The following is a 17,345-nucleotide window of genomic DNA, read 5'->3' as shown; positions in this document are numbered from 1 at the left end:
GTGTATATATATATAGTGTGTATAATGCGTGTATATATAGTGTTTAAATATAGTGTGTATATATAGTGTATATATAGTGTTTATATATAGTGTTTATATATAGTGTGTTTAATGTGTGTATATATAGTGTGTATATATAGTGTGTATATATAGTGTGTATAGTGTGTATATATAGTGTTTATATATAGTGTGTATATATAGTGTGTTTAATGTGTGTATATAATGTGTGTATATATACTGTGTATATAGTGTGTATATATACTGTGTATATATAGTGTGTATATATAGTGTGTATATAATGTGTGTATATATAGTGTGTATATATAATGTGTATATATAGTGTGTATAATGTGTATAATGTTTGTGTATATAGTGTGTATATATTGTGTGTATAATGTGTGTATATATAGTGTGTATATATAGTGTGTATAATGTGTGTATATATAGTGTGTATATATAGTGTGTATAATGTGTGTATATATAGTGTGTATATATAGTGTGTATATATAGTGTGTATATATAGTGTGTATATATAGTGTGTATATATAGTGTTTGTATATAGTGTGTGTATATATAGTGTTTATATATAGTGTGTATAGTGTGTGTATATAATGTGTGTATATAATGTGTGTATATATAGTGTGTATAGTGTGTATATATAGTGTGTATATATAGTGTTTATATATAGTGTGTATAATGTGTGTATATAATGTGTGTATATATAGTGTGTATATATAGTGTTTATATATAGTGTGTATAATGTGTGTATATAATATGTGTATATATAGTGTGTATATATAGTGTGTATAATGTGTATATATAGTGTGTATAATGTGTGTATATGTAGTGTGTATATAATGTGTGTATATATAGTGTGTATATAATGTGTGTATATATAGTGTGTATTTAATGTGTGTATATATAGTGTGTATATATAGTGTTTATATATAGTGTGTATAATGTGTGTATATATAGTGTGTATAGTGTGTATATATAGTGCGTATATGTAGTGTGTATATATAGTGTGTATATATAGTGTTTATATATAGTGTGTATATATAGTGTGTATATATAGTGTGTATATATATAGTGTGTAAATATAGTGTATATAATGTGTGTATATAATGTGTATATATAGTGTGTATATATAGTGTGTATAATGTGTGTATATATAGTGTGTATAGTGTGTATATATAGTGTGTATATATAGTGTGTATAGTGTGTATATAATGTGTGTATATGTAGTGTGTATATATAATGTGTATATATAGTGTGTATAATGTGTGTATAATGTTTGTGTATATAGTGTGTATATATAGTGTGTATAATGTGTGTATATATAGTGCGTATATATAGTGTATATATATAGTGTGTATATATAGTGTGTATATAGAGTGTGTATATATAGTGTGTATATATAGTGTGTATATATAGTGAGTATATATAGTGTGTATAGTGTGTATATATAATGTGTATATATAGTGTGTATAGTATGTATATATTGTGTGTATATATAGTGTGTATAGTGTGTATATATAGTGCGCATATATAGTTTGTATAGTGTGTATATATAGTGTGCATATATAGTGTGTAGTGTGTATATATAATGTGTATATATAATGTGTTTATATATAGTGTGTATATATAGTGTGTATAATGTGTGTATATATAGTGTGTATATATAGTGTGTATATATAGTGTGTATATAATGTGTATATATAATGTGTATATATAGTGTGTATATATAGTGTGTATATATAGTGTGTATATATAGTGTGCATATATAGTTTGTATAGTGTGTATATATAGTGTGCATATATAGTGTGTATAGTGTGAATATATAATGTGTATATATAATGTGTATAATGTGTTTATATATAGTGTGTATATATAGTGTTTATATATAGTGTGTATATATAGTGTGTATATAGAGTGTGTATATATAGTGTGTATATATAGTGTGTATATATAGTGTGTATAGTGTGTATATAATGTGTGTATATATAGTGTGTATATAGAGTGTGTATATATAGTGTGTATATATAGTGTTTATATATAGTGTGTATATATAGTGTGTATATAGAGTGTGTATATATAGTGTGTATATATAGTGTGTATATATAGTGTGTATAGTGTGTATATAATGTGTGTATATGTAGTGTGTATATATAATGTGTATATATAGTGTGTATAATGTGTGTATAATGTTTGTGTATATAGTGTGTATATATAGTGTGTATAATGTGTGTATATATAGTGCGTATATATAGTGTATATATATAGTGTGTATATATAGTGTGTATATAGAGTGTGTATATATAGTGTGTATATATAGTGTGTATATATAGTGAGTATATATAGTGTGTATAGTGTGTATATATAATGTGTATATATAGTGTGTATAGTATGTATATATTGTGTGTATATATAGTGTGTATAGTGTGTATATATAGTGCGCATATATAGTTTGTATAGTGTGTATATATAGTGTGCATATATAGTGTGTAGTGTGTATATATAATGTGTATATATAATGTGTTTATATATAGTGTGTATATATAGTGTGTATAATGTGTGTATATATAGTGTGTATATATAGTGTGTATATATAGTGTGTAGTGTGTATATATAATGTGTATATAAAATGTGTTTATATATAGTGTGTATATATAGTGTGTATAATGTGTGTATATATAGTGTGTATATATAGTGTGTATATATAGTGTGTATATAATGTGTATATATAATGTGTATATATAGTGTGTATATATAGTGTGTATATATAGTGTGTATATATAGTGTGCATATATAGTTTGTATAGTGTGTATATATAGTGTGCATATATAGTGTGTATAGTGTGAATATATAATGTGTATATATAATGTGTATAATGTGTTTATATATAGTGTGTATATATAGTGTTTATATATAGTGTGTATAGTGTGTGTATATAATGTGTGTATATAATGTGTGTATATATAGTGTGCATATATAGTTTGTATAGTGTGTATATATAGTGTGTATATATAGTGTGTATAGTGTGTATATATAGTGCGCATATATAGTTTGTATAGTGTGTATATATAGTGTGCATATATAGTGTGTATATATAGTGTGTATATAATGTGTATATATAATGTGTATATATTGTGTATATATAGTGTGTATAGTGTGTATATATAGTGTGCATATATAGTTTGTATAGTGTGTATATATAGTGTGCATATATAGTGTGTATAGTGTGAATATATAATGTGTATATATAATGTGTATAATGTGTTTATATATAGTGTGTATATATAGTGTTTATATATAGTGTGTATAGTGTGTGTATATAATGTGTGTATATAATGTGTGTATATATAGTGTGTATAGTGTGTATATAATGTGTTTATATATAGTGTGTATATATAGTGTTTATATATAGTGTGTATAATGTGTGTATATAATGTGTGTATATATAGTGTGTATATATAGTGTTTATATATAGTGTGTATAATGTGTGTATATAATGTGTGTATATATAGTGTTTATATAAAGTGTGTATAATGTGTATATATAGTGTGTATAATGTGTGTATATAGTGTGTATAATGTGTGTATATGTATTGTGTATATAATGTGTGTATATATAGTGTGTATATAATGTGTGTATATATAGTGTGTATATATATAGTGTGTATATATAGTGTGTATAGTGTGTATATATAGTGTTTATATATAGTGTGTATATATAGTGTGTATAATGTGTGTATATATAGTGTGTATAGTGTGTATATATAGTGTGTATATATAGTGTGTAGTGTGTATATAATGTGTGTATATGTAGTGTGTATATATAATGTGTATATATGGTGTGTATAATGTGTGTATAATGTTTGTGTATATAGTGTGTATATATAGTGTGCATAATGTGTGTATATATAGTGTGTATATATAGTGTGTATATATATATTGTGTATATATAGTGTGTATATAGAGTGTGTATATATAGTGTGTATAGTGTGTATATATAATGTGTATATATAGTGTGTATAGTATGTATATATAGTGTGTATATATAGTGTGTATAGTGTGTATATATAGTGTGCATATATAGTTTGTATAGTGTGTATATATAGTGTGCATATATAGTGTGTATAATGTGTTTATATATAGTGTGTATATATAGTGTGTATATATAATGTGTATACATAATGTGTGTAATGTGTTTATATATAGTGTGTATATATAGTGTGTATATATAGTGTGTATAGTGTGTATATATATAGTGTGCATATATAGTGTGTATATATAGTGTGCATATATAGTGTGTATAGTGTGTATAGTGTGTATATATAATGTGTATAATGTGTGTATATATAGTGTGCATATATAGTGTGTATATAGAGTGTGTATATATAGTGTGTATATATAGTGTGTATAGTGTGTATATATATAGTGTGCATATATAGTGTGTATATATGTATAGTGTATATATAGTGTGTATATATGTATAGTGTATATATAGTGTGTATATAAAATGTGTATATATAATGTGTATAATGTGTGTATATATAGTGTGTATATATAATGTGTATATATAGTGTGTATAGTGTGTATATATAGTGTGTATATATAGTGTGCATATATAGTGTGTATATATAGTGTGTATATATAATGTGTATAGTGTGTATATAGAGTGTGTATATATAGTGTGTATATATAGTGTGTATATATAGTGTGCATATATAGTGTGTATATAGAGTGTGTATATATAGTGTGTATATATAGTGTGTATAGTGTGTATATATATAGTGTGCATATATAGTGTGTATATATGTATAGTGTATATATAGTGTGTATATATGTATAGTGTATATATAGTGTGTATATAAAATGTGTATATATAATGTGTATAATGTGTGTATATATAGTGTGTATATATAATGTGTATATATAGTGTGTATATAGAGTGTGTATATATAGTGTGTATATATAGTGTGTATATATAGTGTGTATATATATAGTGTGTATATATAGTGTGCATAATGTGTGTATATATAGTGTGTATATATAGTGTGTATATATATATTGTGTATATATAGTGTGTATATATAGTGTGTATATATAGTGTGTATAGTGTGTATATATAATGTGTATATATAGTGTGTATAGTGTGTATATATATGTATAGTGTATATATAGTGTGTATATATAATGTGTATAATGTGTGTACCCTCTCTGCGTGCAGCGCGGGGAACAGGCGGAGGGCAGGGTAGCGTTCTCTCATTGACAGGTTGAAGTCATTTGCCGAGGCGTCGATGCGAGCGATGATAACTTCCTCTCTGTCCAGGAAGTGAAGGGCTAACTCCTCCCACAGTGGGAACAGAGAACGACTCTCTTCACTGTAGGGCAGGTCTACACACAAACACACAAACACAATTAGGATGCAGGCTGTAGTTGAACCATACCGTGATCAGGATGTTTTGAGTGTGTCAGTGAATGATAACATGTATATAAGCATGATAAAATAACAGAGGTCCTAGAATAGACCCCTGAGGAACACCACATTCTATCTATCTATTCCTTGAATAGAACCCTGAGAAACACCACGTTCTATCTATTCCTAAAATAGAACCCAGAGGAACACCACATTATATCTATCTATTCCTAGAATAGAACCCAGAGGAACAGCACATTCTATCTATCTATTCCTAGAATAGAACCCTGAGGAACACCACATTCTATCTATCTGTTCCTAGAATAGAACCCTGAGGAACACCACATTCTATCTATCTATTCCTAGAATAGAACCCTGAGGAACACCACATTCTATCTATCTGTTCCTAGAATAGAACCCAGAGGAACACCACATTCTATCTATCTATTCCTAGAATAGAACCCTGAGGAACACCACATTCTATCTATCTATTCCTAGAATAGAACCCTGAGGAACACCACATTCTATCTATCTGTTCCTAGAATAGAACCCAGAGGAACACCACATTCTATCTATTTGTAGAATAGAACCCAGAGGAACACCATATTCTATCTATTCCTAGAATAGAACCCAGAGGAACACCACAATCTATCTATTCCTAGAATAGGACCCTGAGGAACACCACATTCTATATATCTATTCCTAGAATAGAACCCAGAGGAACACCACAATCTATCTATTCCTAGAATAGAACCAAGAGGAACACCTCATTCTATCTATTCCTAGAATAGAACCCTGAGGAACACCACATTCTATCTATTCCTAGAATAGAACCCAGAGGAACACCACATTCTATCTAAGCCCAGGTTTTGTGTGTGTATCTCGTACTGGCTGTGGGGGTAGTTGATGCAGGGGACGTGTGTGTGTCTGTGTATGTGTGTGTGTGTGTGTGTGTGTGTACCTACAGAACATTATGAAGGCTGTCTTGTCAGGGTTGAAGGCCAGTCTCTCCAGGTTCTCTCCTACCAGCTGTATAACTGGCTTCTGGTCCCAGTCAGCAGGCAGAGCCTCACTCTGCATCTTAGGCTGTTTCATATATATATATATATATATATATATATATATATATATATATACATATATATACACACACACACACACACACACAGAGAGAGAGAGGTGCACACACACACACAGAGGGATACACACACACAGACTTTAAGTTAACATGTGGACCTTGTGAAGTATGTTTAAATGGTGTATGAAGGAGAGAGAGTGTGTGTGTGTGTGTGTGTGTGTGTGTGTGTGTGTGTGTGTGTGTGTGTGTGTGTGTGTGTGTGTGTGTGTGTGTGTGTGTGTGTGTGTGTGTGTGTGTGTGTGTGTGTGTGTGTGTGTGTGTGTGTGTGTGTGTGTGTGTGTGTACCTGTGCGGTGCCATCCAGGTAGGTCTTACAGAACGCTATAATGGTGGGCGTGTCCAGTGTGTCGGACGGCAGGTGATAGGTCACGTGACTCGTCAGATTAACCAATCGCACCATCGGAGCCTCACTCTCCCGGACACGGAAATACTCCAACATTCTACCATTCCTCGGCTCGTCCACATCTACCATCACAAATAATACCTGGAGAGGTGGAGAGGGGAGGGGAGGGTGGAGGTGGAGGGACGGAGTGGGGAGGGAGGAGGTGGAGGGACGGAGTGGGGAGGGAGGAGGTGGAGGGGCGGAGAGGGGAGGGGAGGGTGGAGGTGGATGGACGGAGAGGGGAGGGTGGAGGTGGAGGGACGGAGAGGAGAGGGTGGAGGTGGAGGGACGGAGAGGAGAGGGTGGAGGTGGAGGGACGGAGAGGGGAGGGTGGAGGTGGAGGGACGGAGAGGGGAGGGGAGGAGGTGGAGGGACGGAGAGGGGAGGGTGGAAGTGGAGGGACGGAGAGGTTAGGGAGGTAGGGAGGTAAGGAGGAGATGGAGCAGTGTGTATTATAATAGTTGTGTTGTAGTACCTATCGTTCCCCTGTAGGGGGCAGCAGTGTGTATTATAGTAGTTGTGTTGTAGTACCTATCGTTCCCCTGTAGGGGGCAGCAGCAGTGTTTATTATAGTAGTTGTGTTGTAGTACCTACCTTTCCCCTGTAGGGGGCAGCAGCAGCCTGGAAGTCTGAGTAGACCATCTGAAACCGTTCATCAGTCTTATTGACAAACAGAATGGCGTGATTTAACACTGGAGAGGAGAGGATACGGCTGGCAGTCTGGAGGGAGGGAGAGAGAGAACACCAAATAATGCGAAGAGTCCCCTAAGCAAGCTGGTCCTGGGGCTCTGTAGGGTGTGTTTGTGAACACAGCAGCACAATTAGACCCAACCAAATCATGAGAAAACAAAAAGATAATTACTTGTCACATTGGAAAGAATTAACAAAAAAACAGAGCAAACTAGAATGCTCTTTGGCCCTAAACAGAGAGTACACAGTGGCAGAATACCTGTCCACTGTGACTGACCCAAACTTAAGGAAAGCTTTGACAATGTACAGACTCAGTGAGCATAGCCTTGCTATTGAGAAAGGCCGCTGTAGACAGACCTGGCTCTCAAGAGAAGACAGGCTATATGCTCACAGCCCACAAAATGAGGTGGAAACTGAGCTGCACTTCCTAACCTCCTGTCCAACGTATGACCATATTAGAGATACAAATTTCCCTCAGATTACACAGATCCACAAAGAATTTGAAAACAAATCCAATTTTGAAAAACTCCCATATCTACTGGGTGAAATTCCACAGTGTGTCATCAGAGCAGCAAGATTTGTGACCTGTTGCCACGAGAAAAGGGCAACCAGTGAAGAACAAACATCATTGTGAATACAACCCATATTTATGCTTATTTATTTTCCCTTGTGTACTTTAAGCATTTGTACATTGTTAAAACACTGTATATATATTTGACATTTGTAATGTCTTTATTGTTTTGAAACTTCTGTATGTGTAATGTTTACTGTTAATTTTTATTGTTTATTTCACTTTTGTATATTATCTATCTCACTTGCTTTGGCAATGTTAACACATGTTTCCCATGCCAATAAAGCCCCTTGAATTGAATTGAATGGAATTTAGAGAGAGAGAGAGAGAGAGAGGGACTGGGAGAGAGAGTTAGAGAGAGGGATGGAGAGAGAGAGAGAGAGAGAGAGAGAGAGAGAGAGAGAGAGAGAGAGAGCGAGAGAGAGAGAGCGAGATATGTATCTCTGAAATCCCATGGTATTTTATCATAAGGGGTTAGCTACTGATTGGAGAATGTATGTAGACCCAACCAAACAGGGCTCCGGGCAGCCGAGCGGAAATGAAGGAAAACTCGCCTCCCTGCGGACCTGGCATCCTTTCACTCCCTCCTCTCTACATTTTCCTCCTCTGTCTCTGCTGCTAAAGCCACTTTCTACCACTCTAAATTCCAAGCATCTGCCTCTAACCCTAGGAAGCTCTTTGCCACCTTCTCCTCCCTCCTGAACCCTCCTCCTCCCTCTCTGCAGATGACTTCGTCAACCATTTTGAAAAGAAGGTCGACGACATCCGATCCTCGTTTGCTAAGTCAAACGACACCGCTGGTTCTGCTCACACTGCCCAACCCTGTGCTCTGACCTCTTTCTCCCCTCTCTCTCCAGATGAAATCTCGCTTCTTGTGACGGCCGGCCGCCCAACAACCTGCCCGCTTGACCCTATCCCCTCCTCTCTTCTCCAGACCATTTCCGGAGACCTTCTCCCTTACCTCACCTCGCTCATCAACTCATCCCTGACCGCTGGCTACGTCCCTTCCGTCTTCAAGAGAGCGAGAGTTGCACCCCTTCTGAAAAAACCTACACTCGATCCCTCCGATGTCAACAACTACAGACCAGTATCCCTTCTTTCTTTTCTCTCCAAAACTCTTGAACGTGCCGTCCTTGGCCAGCTCTCCCTCTATCTCTCTCAGAATGACCTTCTTGATCCAAATCAGTCAGGTTTCAAGACTAGTCATTCAACTGAGACTGCTCTTCTCTGTATCACGGAGGCGCTCCGCACTGCTAAAGCTAACTCTCTCTCCTCTGCTCTCATCCTTCTAGACCTATCGGCTGCCTTCGATACTGTGAACCATCAGATCCTCCTCTCCACCCTCTCCGAGTTGGGCATCTCCGGCGCGGCCCACGCTTGGATTGCGTCCTACCTGACAGGTCGCTCCTACCAGGTGGCGTGGCGAGAATCTGTCTCCTCGCGCTCTCACCACTGGTGTCCCCCAGGGCTCTGTTCTAGGCCCTCTCCTATTCTCGCTATACACCAAGTCACTTGGCTCTCTCATAACCTCACATGGTCTCTCCTATCATTGCTATGCAGACGACACACAATTAATCTTCTCCTTTCCCCCTTCTGATGACCAGGTGGCGAATCGCATCTCTGCATGTCTGGCAGACATATCAGTGTGGATGACGGATCACCACCTCAAGCTGAACCTCGGCAAGACGGAGCTGCTCTTCCTCCCGGGGAAGGACTGCCCGTTCCATGATCTCGCCATCACGGTTGACAACTCCATTGTGTCCTCCTCCCAGAGCGCTAAGAACCTTGGCGTGATCCTTGACAACACCCTGTCGTTCTCAACTAACATCATGGCGGTGGCCCGTTCCTGTAGGTTCATGCTCTACAACATCCGCAGAGTACAACCCTGCCTCACACAGGAAGTGGCGCAGGTCCTAATCCAGGCACTTGTCATCTCCCGTCTGGATTACTGCAACTCGCTGTTGGCTGGGCTCCCTGCCTGTGCCATTAAACCCCTACAACTCATCCAGAACGCCGCAGCCCGTCTGGTGTTCAACCTTCCCAAGTTCTCTCACGTCACCCCGCTCCTCCGCTCTCTCCACTGGCTTCCAGTTGAAGCTCGCATCCGCTACAAGACCATGGTGCTTGCCTACGGAGCTGTGAGGGGAACGGCACCGCAGTACCTCCAGGCTCTGATCAGGCCCTACACCCAAACAAGGGCACTGCGTTCATCCACCTCTGGCCTGCTCGCCTCCCTACCACTGAGGAAGTACAGTTCCCGCTCAGCCCAGTCAAAACTGTTCGCTGCTCTGGCCCCCCAATGGTGGAACAAACTCCCTCACGACGCCAGGACAGCGGAGTCAATCACCACCTTCCGGAGACAACTGAAACCCCACCTCTTCAAGGAATACCTAGGATAGGATAAGTAATCCTTCTCACCCCCCCCTTAAATGATTTAGATGCACTATTGTAAAGTGGCTGTTCCACTGGATGTCAGAAGGTGAATTCACCAATTTGTAAGTCGCTCTGGATAAGAGCGTCTGCTAAATGGCTTAAATGTAAATGTATGAGAGACTGCATCTGACCTGAAATCCCATGGTATTATTATCATAAGGGGTTAGCTACTGATCAGCTGCGGTCTTGAATTTGTAAATAACTGAAGTTTTGGAACTTCTTGCTTCTAAATCCAACGTGGACATTCTGATAAGGTCTGTAAATTGGTTGAATAATTCTGTGTTGTACTCTGATGTGTCTCTGTCTGGTTCTAATGTCTACAGATCAGACAGAATTGGCAGAGTCAATGCCCCTCTGTCCCTAAGCAGTTTGACACTCTCCTGTCTAGTGGAGACATTTTAAAGCTAGCTAGTGGAGACATTTTAAAGATAGCTACTGGAGACATTGTAAAGCTAGCTAGTGGAGACAATTTAAAGCTAGCTAGTGGAGACATTTTACAGCTAGCTAGTGGAGACATTGTAAAGCTAGCTAGTGGAGACATTTTAAAGCTAGCTAGTGGAGACATTTTAAAGCTAGCTAGTGGAGACAATTTAAAGCTAGCTAGTGGAGACAATTTAAAGCTAGCTAGTGGAGACAATTTAAAGCTAGCTAGTGGAGACAATTTAAAGCTAGCTAGTGGAGACAATTTAAAGCTAGCTCGTTGAGACATTTTAAAGCTAGCTAGTGGAGACAATTTAAAGCTAGCTAGTTGAGACATTTTAAAGCTAGCTAGTGGAGACATTGTAAAGCTAGCTAGTGGAGACATTGTAAAGCTAGCTAGTGGAGACATTTTAAAGCTAGCTAGTGGAGACAATTTAAAGCTAGCTTGTGGAGACAATTTAAAGCTAGCTAGTGGAGACATTTTAAAGCTAGCTAGTGGAGACATTTTAAAGCTAGCTAGTGGAGACATTTCATGCTGAGGAATGACTTTACAAATCTCCATCTGTTACACATGCGTCTGGGCATTCCTTCTTAATTAAAATAGATTTTTTTGTTCTATGAATTTGTATATGCAGGGCTCTCTTTAAAAAAGACTAGTCTCACAGGTCTTAAACTTACAAATAATAATATAAATAAATAAACAAGACAGACCTCCTGAAATGTTCTTCCCACCAAAATTGAGTTAGACACTTTAAAGTGGAGACATTTTTAAGCTAGCTAGTGGAGATGTTTAAAAGCTAATTATTTCAAACATTTTAAAGCTAGCTTGTGGAGATGGTTTAGAGCTACCTAGTGGAGACATTTTAAAGCTAGCTAGTGGATACATTTTAAAGCTAGCTAGTGGAGACAATTTAATTTAAGCTAGACATTTTAAAGCTAGTGGAGACATTTTAAAGAGACAGACATTTAAAGCTAGCTAGTGGAGACATTGTAAAGCTAGCTAGTGGAGACATTTTAAAGCTAGCTAGTGGAGACATTTTAAAGCTAGCTAGTGGAGACATTTTAAAGCTAGCTAGTGGAGACATTTTAAAGCTAGCTAGTGGAGACATTTTAAAGCTAGCTAGTGGAGACATTTAAAGCTAGCTAGTGGAGACATTTTAAAGCTAGCTTTTTTTAAAGCTAGCTAGTGGAGACATTTTAAAGCTAGCTAGTGGAGACATTTTAAAGCTAGCTAGTTGAGACATTTTAAAGCTAGCTAGTGGAGACATTTTAAAGCTAGCTAGTTGAGACATTTTAAAGCTAGCTAGTGGAGACATTTTAAAGCTAGCTAGTGGAGACATTTTAAAGCTAGCTCGTGGAGACATTTTAAAGCTAGTGGAGACATTTTAAAGCTAGCATTTTAAAGCTAGCTAGTTGAGACATTTTAAAGCTAGCTAGTGGAGACATTTTAAAGACTTTTAAAGCTAGTGGAGACATTTTAAAGCTAGCTAGTGGAGACATTTTAAAGCTAGCTAGTGGAGACATTTTAAAGCTAGCTAGTGGAGACATTTTAAAGCTAGTGGAGACATTTTAAAGCTAGTGGAGACATTTTAAAGCATTTTAGCTAGTGTGAGACATTTTAAAGCTAGCTAGTGGAGACATTTTAAAGCTAGCTAATGGAGACATTAGAGCTAGTGGAGACATTTTAAAGCTAGCTAGTGGAGACATTTTAAAGTTAGCTATGGAGACATTTTAAAGCACGTGGAGACATTTTAAAGCTAGAGGAATGACTTTACAAACCTGCATCTGCTACACATAGACATTTTAAAGCTAGTCTGGGCATTCCTTCCTGCGTCTGGGCATGTGTGTGTACGTATGAGTGTGTATTTTATGTGAGTGTATACCTGTCCGTTGTATTCAGTAACCAGCTCCAGTTGATGAACGGTGATGAAGGAAATGAGATCCTCTTTAGACATCTGACTGGTTACCTTCAATACCTGTACAGGGGTAGACTACACACACAGGTTACCTTCAATACCTGTACAGGGGTAGACTACACACACAGGTTACCTTCAATACCTGTACAAGGGTAGGGTAGGGTAGGATAGGATAGGGTAGGGTAGGGTAGGGTAGGGTAGACCAGACCAGACCAGACAGACAGACAGACAGACACAACTTCTGTCTCTGACTAACCTGTCGGACTAGCAGCACGGAGTCTTGTGTGATGTCATACTTCCTGAAGATGTCTTGGTTCCGGGTCACAGAGAAAGAGAGGTCAGGGAGGTCAACGGCGGCGGCGTAGAAAACCTCCACACGACCCCGCTCCACGTCCTAGACAAACACAGAAACGTTTCAAATACTGTCTGGAGGGAGGTAGGGACGCTCCACGTCCTAGACAAACACAAACACAGAAACGTTTCAAATACTGTCTGGAGGGAGGTAGGGATGCTCCAGGTCCTAGACAAACACAGAAACGTTTCAAATACTGTCTGGAGGGAGGTAGGGACGCTCCACATCCTAGACAAACACAAACACAGAAACGTTTCAAATACTGTCTGGAGGGAGGTAGGGACGCTCCACGTCCTAGACAAACACAAACACAGAAACGTTTCAAATACTGTCTGGAGGGAGGTAGGGACGCGCCACGTCCTAGACAAACACAAACACAGAAACGTTTCAAATACTGTCTGGAGGGAGGTAGGGACGCTCCACGTCCTAGACAAACACAAACACAGAAACGTTTCAAATACTGTCTGGAGGGAGGTAGGGACGCTCCACGTCCTAGACAAACACAAACACAGAAACGTTTCAAATACTGTCTGGAGGGAGGTAGGGACGCTCCACGTCCTAGACAAACACAGAAATGTTTCAAATACTGTCTGGAGGGAGGTAGGGACGCTCCACGTCCTAGACAAACACAGAAACGTTTCAAATACTGTCTGGATAAGGGAGCGTCCTGACAAACAAATGACTTAAATGTTAAATGTAGACAAACACAGAAATGTTTCAAATACTGTCTGGAGGGAGGTAGGGACGCTCCACTTCCTAGACAAACACAGAAATGTTTCAAATACTGTCTGGAGGGAGGGAGGTAGGACGCTCCACTTCCTAGACAAACACAGAAATGTTTCAAATACTGTCTGGAGGGAGGTAGGGACGCTCCACGTCCTAGACAAACACAAACACAGAAACGTTTCAAATACTGTCTGGAGGGAGGTAGGGACGCTCCACGTCCTAGACAAACACAAACACAGAAACGTTTCAAATACTGTCTGGAGGGAGGTAGGGACGCTCCACGTCCTAGACAAACACAGAAACGTTTCAAATACTGTCTGGAGGGAGGTAGGGACGCTCCACGTCCTAGACAAACACAAACACAGAAACGTTTCAAATACTGTCTGGAGGGAGGTAGGGACGCTCCACGTCCTAGACGAACACAAAGGTTGGGGTTAGGGTTAAACTAAACCGAAGGTTAGGGTTAGGGTTAAACTGAACCGAAGGTTAGGGTTTAACTAAACCGAAGGTTAGGGTTAGGGTTAAACTAAATCGAAGGTTCGGGTTAAACTAAACCGAAGGTTTGGGTTTGGGTTAAACTAAACCGAAGGGTTAGGGTTAAACTAAACTGAAGGTTAGGGTTAAACTAAACCGAAGGTTAGGGTTAGGGTTAAACTAAACCGAAGGTTAGGGTTAAACTAAATCGAAGGTTAGGGTTAAACTAAACTGAAGGTTAGGGTTAAACTAAATCGAAGGTTAGGGTTAGGGTTAAACTAAACCGAAGGTTAGTGTTAAACTTAAACTGAAGGTTTGGGTTAAAACTAAACCGAAGGTTTGGGTTAAACTAAACCGAAGGTTGGGGTTAAACTAAAATGAAGGTTGGGGTTAAACTAAACCGAAGGTTAGGGTTAGGGTTAAACTAAACCGAAGGTTCGGGTTAAACTAAACCGAAGGTTGGGGTTAAACTAAACCGGGTTAAAACTAAACCGAAGGTTAGGGTTAGGGTTAACCTAAACCGAAGGTTAGTGTTAAACTAAACCGAAGGTTAGGGTTAGGGTTAAACTAAACTGAAGGTTAGGGTTAAACTAAACTGAAGGTTAGGGTTAAACTAAACTGAAGGTTAGGGTTAGGGTTAAACTAAACCGAAGGTTCGGGTTAAACTACACCGAAGGTTGGGGTTTGGGTTAAACTAAACCGAAGGTTAGGGTTAGGGTTAAACTAAACCGAAGGTTAGGGTTAGGGTTAAACTAAACCAAAGGTTGGGGTTAGGGTTAAACTAAACCAAAGGTTGGGGTTAAACTGAACCGTTAGGGTTAAACTAAACCGAAGGCTAGGGTTAAACTTAAACTAAACTGAAGGTTAGGGTTAAACTAAACCAAAGGTTAGGGTTAGGGTTAAACTAAACTGAAGGTTAGGGTTAAACTAAACCAAAGGTTAGGGTTAGGGTTAAACTAAACCGAAGGTTAGGGTTAAACTAAACCGAAGGTTAGGGTTAGGGTTAAACTAAACCGAAGGTTAGGGTTAGGGTTAAACTAAACCGAAGGTTAGGGTTTAACTTAAACTAAACCGAAGGTTAGGGTTAGGGTTAAACTAAACTGAAGTTTAGGGTTAGGGTTAAACTAAACCGAAGGTTAGGGTTAGGGTTAAACTAAACCGAAGGTTAGGGTTAAACTAAACCGAAGGTTGGGGATAAACTAAACCGAAGGTTAGGGTTAAACTAAACCGAAGATTGGGGTTAAAACTAAACCAAAGGTTAGGGTTAACTAAACCAAAGGTTAGGGTTAAACTAAACCGAAGGTTGGGGTTAGGGTTAAACTAAACCGAAGGTTAGGGTTAGGGTTAAACTAAACCGAATGTTCGGGTTAAACTAAACCGAAGGTTGGGGTTAGGGTTAAACTAAACCAAAGTTTGGTGTTAGGGTTAAACTAAACCAAAGTTTTGGGTTAGGGTTAAACTAAACCGAATGTTAGGGTTAAACTAAACCGAAGGTTAGGGTTAGGGTTAAACTAAACCGAAGGTTAGGGTTAAACTAAACCGAAGGTCTGTTCTACAAATGTATTTACTCCAGTCTGGATCAGAGGGAATGGCTGTCTGTGTGTCTGTCCCTCTGAGCACCCTCTAGGGTCGTCCGCTAGGGGTTGTTGAGGCCGCACACACATCACAGGTACAGGACAGGAAGTACTACATGCCCAACAGGAAGGGGATGTCACCTTAAACAGTCCGAGAACAACCATCTCCTCTGAGGCGACGAAGCGATCTGATTGGTTCAGGTCAGTGATGATGTCAGCGCTAGGTCCCGCCCTCCTCTTTAGCCACGTTACGATGGAGGCCGAACTCTGGAAAACTGACAGGGGAGAGAGAGAGAGATGTGTGTGTGTGTGTGTGTGTGTGTGTGTGTGTGTGTGTGTGTGTGTGTGTGTGTGTGTGTGTGTGTGTGTGTGTGTGTGTGTGTGTGTGTGTGTGTGTGTGTGTGTGTACCTGGGCAGGGTACAGGGTTGTGTCTGTCTCCTGATAGGTAGAGCCGTAGAGGGGGTGGAGTCGTGGCGTTCAGTTCCTTGGTCAGATTGGTTTCCTTGGAGACGTCGACTATGCCCAGTTTCACCTCCGAGCCAATCAGCTGCTCCGCGGCTCCACGGAACGCCAACGCCAGCCGCTGGGAATCCCCAGAGAGAGGAGCGACTACACACACACACACACATTACACACACATTACTGGGAATGCCAAGAGAGAGGAGCAACTACACACACACATTACACACACTCACATTACACACACATTACACACACATTACACACACTCACATTACACACACATTACACACACACACACACACACACACACACATTACACACACACACATTACACACACACACACACACACACACACACACACATTACACACACACATTACACACACACACACACACACACACACACACACACATTGTACACACACACATTACACACACACACACATTACACACACACACACACACACACACACACATTACACACACACACACACACACACACACACACACACACATTGTACACATTACACACACACATTACACATTACACACACACATTACACACACAATTACACACACACACAATACACACACACAAACATTACACACACAATACACACATTACACACACACTTACACACACACACACCGTACACACACACACACACATTACACACACACACACACACACCCTTACACACACACAGCTCACTGGTCACACAGAGCAGCACCCACACACACCACAGGTACACTCACTGGTCACAGACAGCACCCACCCCTACACAC

The 17,345-nt window shown here is 38.8% G+C and overlaps 1 protein-coding gene across 1 annotated transcript in view; it reads right to left on the bottom strand.

Moving 5' to 3' along the window:
• The window catches only part of LOC135530899 (protein disulfide-isomerase-like), a 28,449-nt gene that overhangs the window by 2,188 nt on the left and 8,916 nt on the right, over positions 1-17,345 (bottom strand). The window contains exons 2-9 of the mRNA XM_064959073.1: positions 16,506-16,706; positions 16,238-16,371; positions 13,227-13,364; positions 12,938-13,045; positions 7,535-7,660; positions 6,845-7,042; positions 6,387-6,507; positions 5,218-5,399 (exon numbers count right to left, since the gene is read on the bottom strand). Coding sequence (XP_064815145.1) covers positions 5,218-5,399; positions 6,387-6,507; positions 6,845-7,042; positions 7,535-7,660; positions 12,938-13,045; positions 13,227-13,364; positions 16,238-16,371; positions 16,506-16,706 — 1,208 coding nt within the window. The remainder of the gene's footprint in view (positions 1-5,217; positions 5,400-6,386; positions 6,508-6,844; positions 7,043-7,534; positions 7,661-12,937; positions 13,046-13,226; positions 13,365-16,237; positions 16,372-16,505; positions 16,707-17,345) is intronic.

Source organism: Oncorhynchus masou, chromosome 5, assembly GCF_036934945.1.
Source record: "Oncorhynchus masou masou isolate Uvic2021 chromosome 5, UVic_Omas_1.1, whole genome shotgun sequence".
NCBI classification, from domain to species: domain Eukaryota; kingdom Metazoa; phylum Chordata; class Actinopteri; order Salmoniformes; family Salmonidae; genus Oncorhynchus; species Oncorhynchus masou.
Note: the sequence above shows the minus strand (reverse complement) of the source record. Positions and strands in the feature narration are given on the sequence as shown.